The sequence below is a fragment of the Mercenaria mercenaria genome, chromosome 5 (assembly GCF_021730395.1).
Source record: "Mercenaria mercenaria strain notata chromosome 5, MADL_Memer_1, whole genome shotgun sequence".
NCBI classification, from domain to species: Eukaryota; Metazoa; Mollusca; class Bivalvia; order Venerida; family Veneridae; genus Mercenaria; species Mercenaria mercenaria.
This window is the reverse complement of record NC_069365.1, coordinates 64,632,412-64,652,829: the sequence shown is the minus strand read 5'-3', so window position 1 is coordinate 64,652,829 and position 20,418 is coordinate 64,632,412. Positions and strand designations below refer to the sequence as shown.

The following is a 20,418-nucleotide window of genomic DNA, read 5'->3' as shown; positions in this document are numbered from 1 at the left end:
TTAGCTTTAATGTGTTAAAAACACTTCAACCTAAAATGTGACATGATGAAATGTTATATAAATGCATTAAAATGTATATAGACTAGATGCCCACAGGCAAAATGTTGAGCCCACCCTTTGACCCCTAACTGTGACCTTGACCTTTGAGAAAGGAACCTGGGTTTTGCACATGACACTCCACCTCATTGAGTTAAACATTCATGCTAAATATAAACAAGATTCCTTAATGCATGTCAAAGTTATGGGCCGGACATCTTTGACCTTCGACTAAGACCTTGACCTTTGAGATAGGAACCTGAGGCTTGTGCATGGCACTCCATCTCACTGAGGTTAAAATTCATGCCAAATATAAACAAGATTGCTCCATGCATGTCAAAGTTACGGTCCGTACAAACAAATCCAGACAGACGCATGCACGGACGGACGCATGCACATACACTGAACAGCCATTTATGGACAACTATGTCTTCATTTCCACAAGCGGGCTCGACAATAACATTGTATTACTTTAAGTGCATCATATTTTGAGACTTTAAAGACTTCCTGTCATATGTGACTTTATTCTTAGGGTCCCCGATGAAAGTCACACATGACAGTCTCGGCTGTACTTCAAGCATTAGCATACATTTGTATATGACATTGTTACATTATATCAAAGTACAGTTGAAACTCGAAATTCCGGCTATCTCAAAGAATTGTTCAAGTCCCAGCCCGAAAAATACGTGCACACAGTATCATTTTAAGTAGAATTTCGTATATCTCAAAGCAAAATGCCCAATCAATCAATTTATTTTCTACATACAGCTTTATGTGTTTTAAAAATCTTAATATGGCCTTCAGCAGAAAAAGATCATGTGACCTATCAGACAAAATGTTTTTTGACTATAATGAGAAGATGTACCTTCGGGTGTGAGTCTGTTTGGCTGATGTAAGGAGGACAGATGATTCTCCAACATCTCTATCTGCTGTCTGTATGTTAACATCTGTGTCTCAAAGTTCTCTATTACATTCTGGAAGTATCTACAAAAACAAAAATACCTGGGGAACTCTAAAACTGTCAAGCAATATATTAAATCTGCCTACAGTATTTCCAAATTATATTAAATGAACAACATTTTATTTGTTGACAATGCAAGACTTAATAAACTTTTTGTATGGATGATATTACCAATTATATACCCTGAAATCCTGAAAATAAGCCAGTTTTGAAAATAAGCCGGTCTCAAAAATGAGCCACCATTTCAGTACAGACAAAAAGGGCTCATAAATTAGCCACACTCAAAAATAAGCCGTCCAATTTTTTGTATCAGTAATAGTATCAATGACTGTGTTAGGACACCATATAAGATAGCAACAGTTACCAACTTGTACATAGCAGATTTATTTCCAAATGTAATAGCAATAAAATATACTTTGGAATAAAAACACTTAAAACAATGCAAGTTGTGCTGATTTTTAAAAGCCTGAACAAATCAAAACTTTAAAAGCAATAAAATTCTCTCTCAAACACTTCTTGTCACGTCAGTTCTATTAATTAAAATGACCGGTCTTTATAACACAATGCAGTGTTTATCAAGTAGTGTGTAAGTTATTCATACTTAATGGGCGATTAAATCATAGGCCAGACAAAACTTTTTAATGGGTAATTATCTGTTAGGATCGGATTATTTTCAATAAAAAATTGTAACAAAACAGATAACAGAAGTATAAGTATTTACCGACGTTGATGTTTTTACTAAAAAGCAAAAATATGACATCCATATCTTCAGTATTTCGGTTCTCGAAAATACGCCGGTTTTCAAACCGTTACTGAATATTATGTACTCAAAAGTTCGCCGGACTGAAAAATAAGCCAGTCTTGATAATAAAGCACCAAATCCTTATGAAAATTGAAAATAAGCCGCAGCTTATTTTCGGGATTTCAGGGTATTACCTATAGGTGAAGTTTAATTTCAGTATATCAATCCAAGAAGTCCCCTATTGTTGAATTTTTTTTTTTTTTTACCTTCAATAATGACCTTGACCTTTGACCAACAACCATGGGTCATGTGTGTGACACATAGTCTAATCATGGGAATCATTTTTGTGTAGTACTGAGAAAATCCTTCAATGGAATTGAAAGTAATGGAGCAGAAACAAATTTTTACTTGACCTTAATCAGTGACCTTGACCTTTAACCGACAAGCATAGATTGTCTCATCGTGGTGAATGTTTGTGTGTAGCACTAAGATAATCCACCAATGTATGTAAAAGTTATGTAGCAGAAACAAATTTTACTTGACCTTCAATAGTGACCTTGACCTTTAACCTACAAGCATAAGTCAAGTATGTGCATAATCTACATATTGCCCTCTATACACATACTATGTTTTATGAACCTAGCTTTAATACTTTTTGAGTTATCGCAGGATCCAGATTTGCAGACGGACGAACAGACTGATGGAGGGCATTCCTGTAGTCCCTTCCAGTGTTCCACCAGTAAGGAGCTAAAAAGCCCTGCTGAGGTAATGCCCAACACTTGTTATTGATAGTTAATATGCTTTTGCTGACTAAACAAAATCTAATTTAGGTCTTTATGTGTATAAACAGATGACGGAAGGACTAAAGAAAGTGAGCAATCACAACAGCTCACCTTGAGCACCTTGTAAAATCAATATGAAATTAATCAATACAGTAAGTGAAATCTGGAAAAAAGAAGTTGAGAGGGAGATATAACTTACAATGTAGGAGCTGTGTTCTCATACTGCAAGCCTGGTGGAGTCTCTTTAGTTCTTATAGCCATTTCTGCATTCTTTAACTCCTGAATGAAGAAAATTGAAGGTCCTTTTGAGGAAATAAAACAATGTCTTCACTATTGCTGATTTTGTAGTTTTGTTTGTTTTGGTTATAATTTACACCGGTCATACTACTACCTTCTGGCTTTAATGGTGGAGGAAGAACCCAGGTACTCCTCTTGTCAATGGTTAGGTCTTTAGAGTGGAATAATACCCTCAAAAGGATAGCAATAGTTATAAAACATTTGTCAAAGCGAGTTAAAAACTATTATGGAGTCCATACATAAGGGGTCTTGTGTTAAACATTACTGTCCCTAATTTAGGGCCATTGGGCCAATGCAGGCTCTTAACTACTAAACGGGCACATTCAGAGGCCAATTTTGTTAAAACAAGGCAGTCTGAAAGACAGCTAAATCCCCCGCCACTGCTATGGATAGTGAAAGGGTAAACCTTTGACCTTGAGCTGTGACCTTGACCTTGAACTGACATGGCTGACCCATGAATTCTGCACATCATCTAGATGAGGTGATCATTTGACCCAAGTTTCATGAAAATCCTAAAAGGGGTTTAGGAGATACAGAGCTCAAACCTTTGACCTTGAGTTGACATGGCTGACTCATGAGTACTTAATGAGGTGATCATTTGATCCAAGTTTTATGTAAATCCTTCAAGGGGTTTAGGAGATACAGAATGGACAAAAAATGGAAGGCTCAAACCTTTGACTCTAAGTTGTGACCTTAACCTTGAGCCGACATGGCTGACTCATCAATTCTTCGCATCGGCTTGATGAGGTGATCATTTGACCCAAGTTTGATGAAAATCCTTCAAGGGGTTTAGGAGATACAGAACGGACACAAAATGGAAGGCTCAAACCTTTGACCTTGAGTTGTGACCTTGACCTTGAGCCAACATGGCTGACTCATGGGTTCTGCACATCGTCTTGATGAGGTGATCATTTAGCCCAAGTTTCATAATTATCCTTCAAGAGGTTTAAGAGATATAGAGCGGACAAGAAATGGTAGGCTCAAACCTCTGACCTTGAGTTGTGACCTTGACCTTGAACCGACCTGGCTGACTCATGGGTTCTGCACATCGTCTTGATGAGGTGATCATTTGACCAAAGTTTCATGAAAATCTTTCAAGGGGTTTAGGAGATATGGAGCAGACACGAAAGTGTTACGGAAGGACGGACGGAGACCATTCCTATAACCCCCCAACACTTGTGGCGGGGGATTAATAACAGGCAGAGTCATAGAACTTGGCATATAAATGCATGAATAGGTTTCAGAAATGTTGAAGAAATGTCAATTTTGGGAAATTTCCAAAGTGAAAAAAGGTATATAATTTTGTCAAAACAAGTCAGGGTTATAGGACCTGGTATGTTCATGGGACAGGACTAGAAAGGGGCAAAGTGATTTCTATATAGCCTCTACCACCCAACAAGGTTTGGTGGGGTATAATTAAACAATATTAAAAATAACCTAGAAATTGTGTCCACTGGACATGGATGCCCCGACAAACTGTGCCATACTTTATATAGCAAAAACTATCGAAGGGCCATATCTGCAGTAAAAATATTTGCAGGAAAAAACCCTTCCTTTAAGTCGTCTGCATATGAAGCTTCTTCATTTGTAAAAGTTTGAAGCAAATCAGGCTAATAACATGTGAGGACATAATTTTTCTCTATATTCCTATAAGCAAAAACTATCAAAGGGCCACAAGTGCAGTAAAAATTTTCACAGAAACAAGAGGGCCAAGATGGCCCTAGGTCACTCACCTGATAACAGTATAAATATGTTTGACCTAGTGACCAAGTGTTTGACACCACATCACCCAGTTTCAAACTTGTTCAAGTTTTCAAGGAGGTAAACATTCTGACCAAGTTTCATGAAGACTGGAGCAAAAATGTGACCTCTAGAGTGTTAACAAGGTTTTCCTTCAATTTTGCCTAGTGACCTAGTTTTTTACCCAACCTGATCCAATACTTAATCCATCCAAGATTTCATGGAGACAAATATTCGGACCAATTTTCATTAAGATTGGACCAAAAATGTGGCCTCTTGAGCTTTTCTTTTGATTTGACTTAGTTTTTTACCCCACATGACCCAGATCCGAAATCATACAAGACTTCATGATAAATATTCTGACCAAGTTTTATGAAGACTGAATAAACAAGAGCTGTCAGTGGTCAGCGTGCTCGACTATTCTCAGTGCTTGATAGTATAATATAAGCAATGAGTAAAACTTTAACATTACAATAAGCATATTCTAAGTCAAAAAGGGGCCATAATTCAGTCAAAATGCTTGATAGAGTTACCTCCTCTTTTTTACAGACTGGGGTCATGATGGTAAACAAGTATGCAAAATATGAAAGCAATATCTCAATGGACTTTGAAAATATTTGGGGTGGTACGCAAACTTTAACATTTGTGTGACGCTCATGGTAACGCTCAAGCCAACGCCGGGGCGAGTAGGATAGCTCCCCTATTATTCTTTGAATAGTCGAGCTAAAAACGTGGCCCCTTGAGTGTAAACAAGCTTTTTCTTTCGATATGACCTAGTTTTTGACCCCATGTGACCCAGACAAAAACTCATCTGGGATTTCATGGGGACAAACATTCTGTCTAAGTTTCATGCACATCAAATGAAAAATACAGCCCCTATTGCATACACAAGATTTTTCTTTGATTTGACTAGGTGACCTAGTTTTTGCCCCAGATTACCCATATTCGGTCTTGACCTAAAATTCACCAAAAAGATCAGTCTGATCAAATTTCACAAATATGCAGTTAGAAATGCAACCCCTATTCCACTAACATAGTATTTCTTTGGGCATAAAAAGCGATTTTCTGAGGTAGTGACTTCAACATCTGTCTTTTGGCACTTTCATTTAATCAGACTTAGTTATAGGACCCCTGTTGTATGTGACCTTTTTTGCATAACTACACAGTCATTTAAGAGCTAATAAATCTTCTTCTATTCCTCTAATCAAGGTGAAAACCCAAAATGATATGAAGCATATAGTAACTATTTAAAACAACCTGCGTCATTTCTTTCTTTAGTTTATCCACAGCACATGCATTTTTCTGCAGTCCACTTGATACCACTGACAAGAGTTGTTTGAGGGCAGCATTGTCTTCCTGAACTTTAACCATAGGTGTTGATGACATTCTCTTCATCTGTTCCATTTCACTCTTCTCATCTTTTACAAATTTTCTGTATAATGTATGTCACAATATTTCAACAGTTATATAATGGTTAAAATAGCCATTTATGCAAAACTGAATCAAGAGATTAATATACACTGAAAATAAGCGGGCTATGATGGCCGTATATGGCTCACCATCACTCTTAACAAATTCAAGATCAAAGAGATCCAACTTAATTACACCACACTCGAAAATCTAGATGTATATTCATCCATCAAGTCTGAAATATTATTGGCTGCCATTCATATGTAAAAACCATGACTGGTGGAAACTAACTATTGTAAACAAAAAGTTCAGATTAGCCCTAAGTTGCTTACCTGACCTTGATATATTTCATGAGTCATGACATACAGGTATCGTATCAACAAATATAACAATAAGCAGTTCATGAGGTCATCTAAAGGTGTTTCTATTCTTAGCCTTTGCAGCCCCTAAAAATTCGAGTGGGGCCATTTTATAAGACTAGATTGAAATATAAGGATGCTACAAACCAAATTTGGTAATGATCTATTAACCTTTAGCCTGCTGCCGGCAAGTGATTCTGCCTTTGCAACCAGTGAAGACCAAGATCAGCCTATAAATCAATGTCTGCACTGTTCCCTAGTCAGTCAGTAAATTTTCAGTGTACACCCTCTGAATAATAAGTGGTACTGCTCAGAATGAAGGATGAGCCATTACATTTTAGAAATTTAGCAGGGTAAAGGTTAAGTGGTTAATGAGAAGTTCAGTCAAAGGTTCTTCTATTTTAGCTCTGGCAACCCCTAAAATGGTCAAGGAGAACTAACTGAACAAACATGAGAGAGGTCCATAAAGGATGCTACTGACCAAGTTTGGTGAAGTTATATCAAGCAGCTCTGGACAAAATGTTGTTGTTTAAAGTTTCTCTATTTCTAGCTCTAATGGCCAGTGGTCAAAGGGAAGCATTTGAACAAACTTCAGGGAAGTCCATGAATCACAGTGTATAGACTCTCTGTACGCCCAACCGGAAGTCGCCAAAAACTAGGCGTTCAGAAATCAAAACACAATTTTTTGCTGTCGCGGATGGCTTGGATTTTCATTGTTCATTTCGTTAATATAGCATGAAGTAAGTGTATTTTTTATTTTACGTATCGATATGGAATTACTGTTTACGTGGATACCAAACATGCCTGTTAAAACTCTTAATATACTTAATTTCAAGTCAAATCACATGTGGGTATTTGTTCGATTTTGTAATGAAACTGTCAATTCTTTGAAATACATGTATCTCAAGCTTTTGCAAAGAATTGAAACCTTTGCTAATTCATAGATAAATATCTTATGCATCGATAAATACCAGCATGACTCTATGGTAACGAATACGCTTTTAGGAAAATGTGTTTTTCAGAGACATATGTGCCGATTACACTGTCCCACTATTCAATATATTACTGGCCCACTAATCGCAATTTTTAAAATCCGGACTGAACGCTTAGTCGAAAAACTGTACGCCTATTCAAAACTTCTTTTCATTCTTATATTTCAATGTTCTGACTTTGTTTTATGATAACCAAAAGTTAAAATATAATAGTTATAACTTCTTTCATTTTCGTAACAGTCATGGACCAGTTTAAATGCTATTACTGCAGTTTCGATTCCACTTTTCGTTAGTGTTTATTAGTAAGCATTTATCAAATTAAATTGGTCTAGCACGGCGCAGCTGTGCGCCTAACTCAATTTGGTAATTGCGTACTAATGAACTCTAACCTGCATAGTGTCTGAAATTGATTTTTGCAATAATGACTAGATTCGTTACACATAAATCACTAGCGCATAATTCATTTAATCGTTACGTGGCACAACTCAGTGTTTGATCAATTTTCGGCATCTCAGAGACTTGTTCGGACTTTATGATGGGAACTTTATCATCTCTCACAGAAAAAAAACAGTTGCCGTCGGCGGGGTAACTGGTAATTTCTGTTTATTTTAATATCCGGCTCGCTGATATCATTCAAAATCAAGCAGATCAAAGCTAACACCCGGTTCTTTTTCGTTTTCATTCATAATTATTGAGTATTCGCTACAGAACAAACTGAAAATGACCTGGCTCCTAGTGATTACATCAGTTGATCTACATGTATAAATAATATGAATAAAGCTGCTACCGTCTTGAAAGATAGATGAGTGGGACTTATTTTCATTGCACACTTTGACTGTACAAAGCAACCAGGCAGACAGTGCGTGTGTCTGTAGGCGGAGCTTAAATTCAAAAAGTAATTTCAAACACTGAGTACAATACCTTGAGTGACATTGACCTTGGGTATAATGGACACAGGGACCCTGCAGAAAAAGGCTTTGTTTCTATGCTGCACAATGTTTATGCGAAGTTACAGTAAGGAATAAGCAAAAGTAAAAAAGATGTGACGAAAAAAAGGTTGCCTTAAGACTTTTAACCAAAAAAGCCATCGCCGAAGCCGGGGCGAGTAGAATTGCACCCCTATTCCCGAATAGTCGAGCTAAAAATACAAAGTAAAAAATAAAGTGTCCTGTCACACTGAGCGAAATAAATATATATTTTTTCTCGTATGTGAGCGGAAACACGTATAAACATTCATAGCGCATGTGTCTGTAGGCGTAGCTTAAATTATAAAAAAAAATAATGTCAAACACCAAGTGCAATACCTTGAGTGACATTGACCTTGGGTATAATGGACACAGGGACCCTGCATAAAAAGGCTTCGTTTGTATGCTGCACAATGTTTATGCGAAGATACAGTAAGGTTTAAGCAAAAGTAAAAAAGATGTGACAAAAAGGTTGCCGAAAAAATTTAACCTAGAAAGCCAGTGCGGAAGCCGAGGCCAGTAGAATAGCACCCATATTCCCGAACAGTCGAGCTAAAAACACAAAGAAAAAAAGAAAAACAAACAAAGTGTCCGTCAAACTGAGCGAAATAAATATATATTTTTCTCGAATGTTAGCGGAAACACGTATAAAGATTTTATTTCTTGTCCAAGACAAGGACATCGTTGGTAAAACAGACTAATAAATACTGTTTCACAGTCGCAAGTAAAATACAATACAAAATTTATATTTCTTAATTCAAGGAGTACAGTGTATAGAGCCTGCAAGTCCAAACACTTCGTCATTTCTTTATCGAATAGGCGTACAGTGTTTTGGCGAATAGTGGAACAGTTTTTATATAAAGTTTTGCGACTAGGCGGCCAGTGCATAATTCAGATGCATGTTGAATTAAACAATATTTCAACTATTTAGGATTGTAAATTCATATTTGTAGGTATAAACTCATGTGCATGGGTTGATAATGTAACATTCAGAAGCGGTTCTGACACGTATTTCCTTCGCACTTCCTAAATAACGGGCATTTTAGCCTGAATGCATCGTCTTTTGCTATGACCAGTTGTGTTTTTGGTGAAAATATGTTTTATTTTCATGTGTTAGTGTCTATTTAACGACAGTTTGTTGCAGAGACATTTATCATACATTGAAAAATATATACAAGAAGAATATTTATTTCAAATAGCCACAGAAAAACATAAAAATAATTACTACTGACAGCTTCCAACAATTGGAAAAACAAAAGTGAACGCCTAGTTATTGGCGACTTCCGTTTGGGCGTACAGAGAGTCTATACACTGTGTGAATGGAGGTAACACCAAAGCTTGGAAAAGATCCATCAAGCATACAAAAAAGTCAAGATAAGTTTTTAATGGTTGTTTAAATTTTTGGCCCTGGCAGCCTCTAAAAGGGGACAAGCAGAACCAAAAAAGATGCTACAGACTAAGTTTGATAAATATTCATAAAGTGTTTTATGGAAAAAGTCACTGAAAGATTTTTTCTGTATCTAGCTCTGATATCAAGCAGAACCGTTTGATCAAACTGGAGAAAAGTTGATACCAGAATGCTACAAAGTAAGTGTAGTGTTGATCTATCAAGTGGCAAATGAGCAGCTGTATAAAGGTCTTTCTAATTTTAGCTTTGGTGCCTCTAAAGGGGACTTTAGCATGTCCAAATCTGATGTGTGTCCATGCAAGAAAGCCTCAGCCCAACTTTGGTGAAGATCTATCAAGCAGCTCATAAGAAATTTTTTAAAGTAAAAATGCAATGCTGGATACCAGAAGACAGACAAAACACGATTAGATAATAAGGAGACTTTAGTTCAGGTGAGCTTAAGAGGCTAGAATATTTCACACCAGCAGTAAGTAGTCACCTGTCTCTAGCAGCCATTTTTGACTACTCCCTAGACTGACTGCTTAACATGTAGGTTGGTCTACACATTCAATTATGGAATCAGAAAAACTGATATTAAAATGTATTTGTGTCTGTAAACTTCTGTAAATCAGCTTGACAAGGAAGTATACCATAAGGAAGGATCAGTGAAAACATGATTTCTCTGCAGTTTTCTTCTGTAGACATTTCAATTCAAACTGACATCAGTCAGTGTAGCACTGGAGGATCATAGAGTATCAGCTTACCTTAGTTCATCAACATCAAGTAAAATATTGTTCTCCACAGGCGTCTCCTTCACTGTTTTATTTTCTCTGAAATCAGATGCAAACAAAACATCTAAATGTACATGGCAATGATTTAAAAGTATTTTGCTGTGGTAATCAATTTAACACTAAGCGATTCCCCAGCAATACTGCACTGACAGCTAAACTCACCCTAAAAACATTAAGGTAGTTACCCAGTTTTGTAATAATATGCAGCCGTTTTTTGTAATCATCACATTCAGTGCATCCGAATTAACGAAACGCCGGTGATTTAACAATTGTCTTTCTTATTTCATCGATTTTCTACATGTATTCAAAATTATTTTTTAAGACTGTCCACGTTTTTTTCTCTTTTAGTTACAGAAACCCCCATTGCAATTGCGTTGCACATGTAATTTTCACGACCGCTCGCTTCTCACACAGCGTTATATGTTTACTTCCAGGATACACAAATTCCACATTTCTTTTAGAATCACGATGAAATGGGAAGCTGACATAGCGTTATAATTCTTTTAATGTATTTTCCAGTAGCATTTAAGGTAAATAAATGTCCCATTTAAACGCTAAAAATTTCTTATGTAACATAAAACAGCATTTAAAATACGTCTAATACATTACCGGTGGGTGGGGTATTGCATATACCGCTTATACGGATAACCTGCGTTATAAATTTAACCCCGCTAGATCCGCGTGTCTTGAACCTTGGACCCCGACGACAGTGTTATAACGAGGTCCTAGTGTATGAATTTTCACTGGCATCAATTAAAAACGTCCATGCACATATATGCACTATATAGAGGATATTTGTTTGTTTTGAGTGAATATGGAATATATCTCACTGAGAAGTGAGAAAATTTCAAATATTTTCACGAGCGCATAGCGCGAGTGAAAATGTGAAAATTTTCTCACTTCGAGGTGAGATATATTCCATATTCACTCAAAACAAACAAATTTTCTTTTTATTTTATGCTCAATTACGTTGAAAAATGCGTTTTTTTCAACTGTTTTAATCTCAGCGCGGTAAACAGACGCGCGTAAACAGACATGACGTTATAAAGACGCATGCAACATAAAGTTCCATTTTGTTTTATATTTTGCTGCATAACAGTATGAAATTCTCTTTAAGTAAAATAATTTGAATCGAGAAATATATTATAAAGAACAAAGTGCAACTATAATTTTCATCCTGTTTTAAGCAAATAATTTAAAATTCATACACAATGTATGAGGGGGCGGAGCTCATATCTCTCACAGTGTGAAAATATAGATTTCATATTTTCACAGTGTGAGCGATGAGATATGAAAATATTTAAGGACTATGCTATTTTGACAGTGCAAAATTCCTATGTAAAACTGAGATTGTCGTAACAACGCGAGAAATGCTCGGGGTTCAAAGAGAAACTAATAATAATAAAAAATGTTATCTCCGAGTAAATTATAAAGTATCAATGACACTCAAAAACATGTTCCAACAGTGCACAAGAGGAAAATGCACAGGAATTTTCGGGGTAAGTATTTGGTACCGTAAGTCTCTTATATCTATACAATATATATATTCATCAATCAAGGATATGTCAGTGTAAATGAGCTGAGCGTTAGTTTTCTAAGAAAACGTCGTTAAACTGGGTTACACAAATCATACGTGCACCAATATTTTACAAAAATATGTCCGACATGTTTTCTTCAGTGAATGAAGTAAAAGGAGTATTTTACCTTAGAATTCCTTATTGTATAGTGCGATTCACTTTCTAATCTAAATAAAGTATCACTTTTTTATAACATCCCACTGTCCGATCTTTCTGATCACGTAACGATCACTCACAATTACAAAATAAAACCAATGTGTCATCAAAATTATCACTTTACACGGCTTCTTGGACATGACGGCCTACTAACATGAAATTTGTAAACATACGCCAACCAAACAAATGATGAAAGATCGGGACTTTTTCAAAGATATGTTTTATTTCCAGTAATTTTCTGATATTCTAACGAAATAGCAACCGAATTCTATGCACAGAAATGACGAAGAAGTTATGCAATATAGCTTTTAGTTTAAATTTTGGATCTATCTTTTTACAGCCCAACAATAGACATGTATGTGTCACAAATACGGCTTGTCCTCGAAATCAGTGTCAAAGGTTACTAGAACATAAATAAAATAAATAAACAATCGCTTACAATGTTCCTGTAAGTCCCATAAGATGAAACGGCTCGTATATATACGTTCATATATATTCTGTACCCGAAACATCGACAATCACAGTTCGATCTTTTCCACGAACATTTAAAAATTACTTTTATTCCTTTATTTACATTTCAAGCATGACGTTTCATATATACATTCAAGAACGTAAATTTCGTGCTTTCCGACCCTCGTGGTGTGTAAATTTTTGTAATTAAAAGTATGGTGTATTCGACAAACCATTTGTAATTTCAGGCGGTAAATATCATTGACAGTATCATTTATATTATCCGGATTTAACTGAATATATAAGTTTAATAGTTGCAAAAGAAAAACGTAGACATAATTGTTCACTTCACAGGAATGAAAATCAGCGTGAGAATTGAATAATGGTAAATATTTCAAACATTACTTCTATAGATGCCTCCATGACCGGATGGCCAAGGTCGCTGACTTTGAATTCCTTGCCACCGGCGTGGGATGGTGTAAGGAAGCCACCAGCTGACTTTTCGAAGGTCTCTGCCTCTATCTAGGTACTCAACTGAGCCCCAAAAATGTTTGGAGGGGCACCTGGAGGTTTTCCCCAAAAAAAAAAAAAAGTGGAAAAAGTTAATTGTATCGTTTTGATGTTACTCTAAACCCAACAAAATAAAAAAGATAAACATTTTCCCCATAGTTGTTTGTTTGTTTGCTTGTTTTTATTTTTATATAAATGAATATGCAAAAGGGTATTTGTTTGTATCAGTGTAACGTCAAAGTATAATATTATAATTATACATATACAGTGAACGCCGAAAGCATAATATTTTCACGAGGGGTTAATGCTTTGACGTTACATGTAAAACAAACATATCCCTACTGTATAAAGGTAAAGGTCTCTTTTTATTTTTTATTATAGTGTCACCCTTATTGAAAGGGCCAGCCAAATTGGCTTATGAGACACCTTTATTGTGCTAGCCAACTACCTCCCAACTCCTACCACTTTGCCAGGCGCCATGCGGATAGAAGTCTGTAACCATTCATTCAACTAACTCGCGGCTGACGGACCGGCCTTTTCGGGACGAGTCCCATGACCCCAGTGCAAAATCATCCATGCTAAATACTACGTAGGATATGTTTACTTTCTCACTCTCTAACACTTCCGAAACGATCTATTTGATTTTTATCATAGAGTTCTAGTTTATTTTTCACTTTTTATTAAAGCAAAAATTTAAACTTTGAAGTTTAGTAGGTTGTAGCATTCCGTAGGTCCAGCGTATTTTTATTTCCGTGATATTCCTTCTGTAGCCAGTCACTATCTACAAAAATGTATTGTAAAAAATGCTTTTTAACCAAAGTGGAAAATATCAGGTACTTGAAAATGCAGCTTTCTAAAAGGCTAGTTAGAATTCTCGATGTCATTTGTCAGAGATAGGCTACGCTTGTAAATAAATAATATTATTACAAAATTAATACTGCTATTTTTGGTGCACTTTTCGGACTTACGATAAAGTCAAATATATATCTTATATATTAATTTGAGCAATACACTCCCTGTAAATGCGCACTACGTACAAGCGCTCAGGCCCTTCTCGCACACCATACTTATAGTTGGGACTTCTTTAATGTGTAAAGGCATGTGCACAAAAATGACAAATTTTACCCACACCTGGTTAATTTTAATGTGTTTTTTTAGAAAAGTAATAAATGGAAATAGAAAAATAGCTCTCAGCTCATTTACACGGATAGTTCAGCTTTACTATGTATGTTATACTTTTTCGCATTTATGCTTGATGATATAGAATACTTACCCCGAAAATTGTGACCCGAGCATACTGATAACTTTTCCCACTTTAGTCTTTTAATTAAGTAAGAGTTCAGCACTGCATGGTTTTAATGTATTGTTACACTGCAATAAAATTTGTTTTACAATAACTTCGAAATTTCTCAGAAATAATATCATGTACCCCACCCACCTAATTCATAATTTCAGAATAACATAGGCCTTAACTGATAGAATACAGTATTTCATTAGTTAGCATAAAATAAACACTTTTATACATATTGTCTTAGTCCAAGTTTGCAATGATTCAAATGACTCTAATAAATTATGTCACTGTGGGGATCATGTGTAAGAAGTTTCACTGGAATACATTTCAAACTGTGGAAGATGTATGTGACACAATCTTCAATTTACCAGTAATGCCTGTCAAGGTTTGGACCTCTCATAACACATGAACACTGATGTCCAGACAGCAACAAGTTCTAGTCCATTGTTGACATGTGATTCCAGTAAGACCAACATTTAAACCAATCAAACAACAAGAGAGCCAAGTTGCCCCTAGATCACTCTCCTGAGTTTCATAATTTGCTTAAGCAATTTTGGCGGAGATTCGTGCATGAAAAATATCTGAGAAACTATTTTGAAACTGGACTAGTGTTTTCTGACTAGATGCTTTATTTTCAAGTTTCCTCTGTATGCATACAGGGATTTCTATACACTATATGAACAAGTGGGCCATGATGACCCTAGATTGCTCACCGGAGTTTCATAGATTGCCTGAACAATTTTGGTAGAGGGTCATGTGTGAAAAATATCTGTGATATTATTTTGAAATTGAGCCAGTGTTTTCTGACAAGATTTTTTTGATGTATCCAATTATGCATACAGCAAATAATGTATTTATATATGAAAAAAAAGTGACCACCCCTTCTGATGGCCATGTTTTTGACAAACTGGTATAATTTGAACAACCTTGGTATAGAGTCACTGAAGGAACATTTCTGTGACATTATCTAATTTAAAGTAGATTTCATAGAGGCAAACATTTCATTAATGTTTAATGCAAAGCAGGCAGAGCATTTACTAACTTTTTTCAATGATCTGAACTAGTGTTTCACCAAAGTGATCAAGTTACAAATTTATACTAAATTTTATACTGACATTCTGACCAAGTATCATGAAGATCAGGTAGAAAATGTAGCCTTTTTAGTATTAAATGTCCACCTATGATTTTACCTAGTGACCTAGTTAATCCTAGTGGCATAATCCAGTTTAAAAGTTGACCTAACGTTCTGACAAGGTTTTGTGAAAATCAATTATAAATTGTGGCTTCAACAGTGGCTTATCTATGATTCAACCATTTGACCTACTTTCTGATCTCATGCACCCAGCTTTTCAACTTTTGTTTGTTTGTTTTGGGTTTAACGCCGTTTTTCAACAGTAAGTTATGTACCAGTACAAACCTGTTCTCTGCAATAACTGCCACCTTCCCCACATGAATCAGAGGTGAAGGACGAATGATTTCAGAATGATTATCAAATCGTCACAGAGAACATACCCCACACCCGGGAATCAAACTCACGACCCCGCGATCCGTAGATCTGCGCTCTTCCTAATGAGCTAAGCGGGCAGGTCTTTTCAACTTTACCTAGACTTCATATCTATATTCTGACAAAGATTAAAGATGATTAAGTAGTGGGGTCCTCTACAGTGCAAAAAAAGCTTTTCCATCAACTGACCTAGTTTAAGACCTCAGATAACCCGGATTTGCATTTAACCTGAATTTCATTGAGACAAAACATTCTGACAACCTTTTATGAAGTTCAAGAGGAAAATGCGACTTTTTGAGTGTTAACAAGCTTTTTTATGACCTCAGATAATCCAGTTTTATAATTATATAGCCTAGATTTTAAAGACAAAAACAAAGTCATCCACAAATTTACTGAGGAAAAGTTGAAATTCTTACCCAGGTTTGCCAGAATTACTTGTGGCTGTAGAAGTGGTTGTTTTTGGATCAACTCCGCCTAAACCTGATGATGTTGTCTTAGCTACATTTTGACCAAATATGCTGCCACCCGCAAGTGTAGATGCTCCACCAGTGGTCAAACCAAATCCTCCTACACCTCCGCCTAGCATTGATGAGGCTGTTGTGCCGAGTTTGAGGCCTCCACCTAAAGTTGAAGATGCTGTCGTGCCAAGCTTAAGACCTCCACTAAGTGCTGATGATGTTGTTGCTGTTCCAAGTTTAAGACCACCACTAAGACCTAAACTGGAGCTGGTTGTTGTTGCCTGGGTTCCTACTGAAAAGTAAGCAAATCTAAAGTTGAAAATAAGACTTTAACTTGTAAGTATTTAATCTAAGTTTGAACATCAACATGATGGCCATAATAACTCTATTATTAATCATGATATATGAATGGTTTTGTTCTGCAAAGAAAATTCTTATCAATTGGGAAATCTGAATTTGAAGTTTTGGACATATTGTATCTTGACACAAGACTAGTTATTTGCCCTTGGTTGACAGACCACAGTTATTTGCCCTTGGTTGACTACAACAAGGAATTGGCTAAGCAGAAAACAATTTCTCTTTTCAATGGTAAAGGTTGATAAAGTTTTCAGTGAAAGAAATGCAAGTGTGACTTTGACCTCTGAGCTAGGGGTCTGAAAGTTTGTGCATGACACATCGTCTTAATATGAGGTACATTTGTGCCAAGTAATATTAAAATCTCTTCACGAGTATGGGAGTTATGGACTGGACAGGAAAACAGCCTTGTTGACCTTTGTCCTCCAATTGTGACCTTGATCTTTGAGCTAGGGGTCCAGGTTTTGGGCACGGCAGGTCGTCTCATCACGGAACATTTGTGCCAAGTAATATTAAAATCCCTTCATGGATGACAAGAGTTATGGACTGGACACATTGCAGATGGATGGAATGACAGAAAAGCGCATTCCTATAGTCCCCGAAACTGGTTAGGGAACTAATAAGGTGAGATATGCATTACTGTATCAGTTAATATCACCGAAACACAAAGTCCGCCTTCAAACCAGTTCCCTTGTTGTCCTTCTCAAGAATGATCTTGAAAGCCAATAATTATCTTGGGCATCTACTTAATGCCAATTTAAACACAATGTCTACACAGCTGTATGCGCATATTAATTTGTTTCCACTATGTTTAGAACAAATGATATTAATGTGACAAGGTTTAACTTTATGTACCTGACAGTGGTTTAGAAAAACCAAATGAAGGTGCAGCTGAACTGCTGGTAGATCCTGTAGCTGTCCCAAACAAGCCAGAGCTTGCCGACGTGGTAGCAGACATACCTCCTAGCGAAAATCCTGTCACTGTTGAGGCTGGCTGGCCAAGAGTTAAACCAGAACTTGTAGTAGTAGCTGGAGTCCCAAAAGGTGTACCTGAGTAGAAAAATTCATACAAAAACCATGTGTGAGATTTTCTGAGAAATACGACTTATGAAAAATTGCACAATGTTTGGATGATGTGCAAACAAACCAGTGTGAAGTCACTTTATATCAGATTCAATCTTGATCTAGAGATCATCAAGACAAACATTCTGACCAAGTTTCATAAAGATTGAGTCACAACTGTGGCCTATAGAGTGCTAACAAGCTTTTACTTGGATTTGACCTAGTGACCTAATTTTGAGCCCACATGACCCAGATTCAAACTTGACCCTGAGGTCATCAAGACAAACATTCTGACCAATTCTCACGAGTTACAAACTTAAATTGTGGTCTCTAGAGTGTTAACAAGCTTTTCCTTTGATCTGGCCTAGTGACCTAGTTTTTGAACCCACATGACCCAGTTTCAAACTTGACATAGAAATCATCAAGACAAACATTCTGATCAAGTTTCATAAAGACTGAGGTCACAACTGTGGCCTCTAGAGTGTTCATAAGCTATTCCTTTGATTTGACCAGGTGACCTAGTTTTTGACCCCACATGACCCAGATTCGAACTTGACCTAAAGATCATCAATACAACCATTCTGACCAAGCTTCATAAAGGCTGAGTCACAACTGTGGCCTCTAGAGTGTTCACAAGTTTTTCCTATGATCTGGTCTACTGACCTAGTTTTTGACCCCACATGACCCAGATTCAATCTTGACCTACAGATCATCAAGTCACAGACAAACATCCTGACCAAGTTTCATAAAGACTGCGTCACAACTGTGGCTTATAGAGTGTTAACAAGCTTTTCCTTTGATTTGACCACTTTAGGGACCTAGTTCTTGACCCCACATGACCCAGTTTCAAACTTGACCTAGAGATCATCAAGACAAACATTCTGACCAAGTTTTATAAAGATTGGGTCACAGCTGTGACCTCTAGAGTGTTCACAAGGCAAATGTTGACGGATGATGCACAATGACCGGTCACAATACCTCACAACAGATAAGACAAACAATGTACCTGTATTTGTGGATGCACTATATGGCAATGTGTGACCATGATGGTAAGCAAGTGTTCAAAGTTTCATGCCATATATCAAAAAGTTAAGGCACAATATGGAATGGTATGCGAAACTTTCTATGTCAAAAAGGGGCCATAACTGAGCTAAAGTCCTTGTCCTAGTTACGTAGTCTTGCCTACATATGTAGACTATGATAGTAAACCTGTGGTCAAGGTTTCAAAGCCATATGACGAACAGGTTAGCAGGGTGTCTGCTGCCTATCGCATTTGGAGCCACTGGTTCCAACTTTGACTAAAGTGGCTCTAAAAAATCTCGAGTGGCGAAACATTATGGCTCCACATATATTTTCATTTTACCCCACGGTGTTATTGTGTATTTGATCCGAAAGCGTGGTTCCCGTTTCGCGCCTCTCGGATATTCTCCCAGGTAGATAAAACCGATAAGTAATCAGCTGACGCATGTTTTGACAGTTGTGTATACATATTACATAATGTTGTGACATGTGTGTGCGAGTTAACTGGAGCGGGGGAGACGGATGCCATCAATTATTAAAGATGATGTTAATTTTAATTGATCCAATTATCGATGACCAAACCAATTTTATTGATCAATGAGCAGCGACCCATTTGTTTTGAATGGCTGTTTCCACACTGTTTTCCCGACGATTTTTTCGGTTCTTTGTACGAGATTAACTTAATCAGATAATATTTACGGTAATTGCGATAATTATCCGACATTTTTAAATAATTTCTAACTTTTCTTTCAATTTCCGCCGTATTTTGTAATTTTAGCATGATACCTCGTGTCAGTTTTGTTGTTCACAGTTTGATCTCGGTTGGAGTTGATACTCGATATTTAATTACTTAGTATCGTAATATTTATGATTTTTATATTTCTTTCAGCAAAATAATGTTAAATTTACATGAAATTAAAATTGTATAAGGAAGAAATCAAGAATAAACACTCGATCTTTTAACATTAATCTTAAATTTTAGCGTAGACAATTAGCGCAGAGAGTATTTTCCCTTTACCAAAATGGCGATAATCGTAAATAAACTTATTTTGAAGTTGAAAAATTGTGTATACCTGTGACTACTACGCCCTCACCATTCGGGGGTGGTCCCGGAGACCATAAATCAACACATTTTACATGAGTATCAATGGTATGTTCAGTAATATGATGAAAGTATAATGACATTTATTGAAAATGTATTCAGATTTGCACTAGAAGAAACTTGCTATGAATTCAAATGAAAAACAAAGAAACAGAACATTATTCCCATTTGTTTATATAACCTGCTGATAATTAGTAAATACCTACTGTCTGATTTATGACTGCAGTCATTATTTTTGTCTTGCAAGTTTTCTTTATTAGAAATATCATAAAATGTTAGGTTCTGCATAAAGATTGTATTGCACACCATGTAGTAAACAATGCAGTAACTTACAAAAGAGACATTAATAACCTTGGAAATATACCTTTTGTTTGTTGTAGACAAAGGTGTGCAACGCGTAAACTGCACCATGTCCCATTTTTAACAGTACCCTGCCCTTTTAAGAGCTCTCGAAAAATCCCTATAAATGCAC

General features: G+C 36.4%; 1 protein-coding gene across 3 annotated transcripts in view; it reads right to left on the bottom strand.

The window, feature by feature from the left end:
• Positions 1-20,418, bottom strand: part of LOC123557429 (nucleoporin p58/p45-like) — a 57,586-nt gene that overhangs the window by 24,912 nt on the left and 12,256 nt on the right. For 2 of the 3 annotated variants that reach the window (XM_045348873.2, XM_045348875.2), the window contains 6 exons: positions 17,618-17,812; positions 16,367-16,700; positions 10,436-10,501; positions 5,816-5,990; positions 2,721-2,800; positions 902-1,020 (listed from right to left, as the gene is read on the bottom strand). In XM_045348873.2, the coding sequence (XP_045204808.2) occupies positions 902-1,020; positions 2,721-2,800; positions 5,816-5,990; positions 10,436-10,501; positions 16,367-16,700; positions 17,618-17,812 (969 nt within the window). The remainder of the gene's footprint in view (positions 1-901; positions 1,021-2,720; positions 2,801-5,815; positions 5,991-10,435; positions 10,502-16,366; positions 16,701-17,617; positions 17,813-20,418) is intronic. The other variant, XM_045348874.2, reaches the window with a different exon arrangement.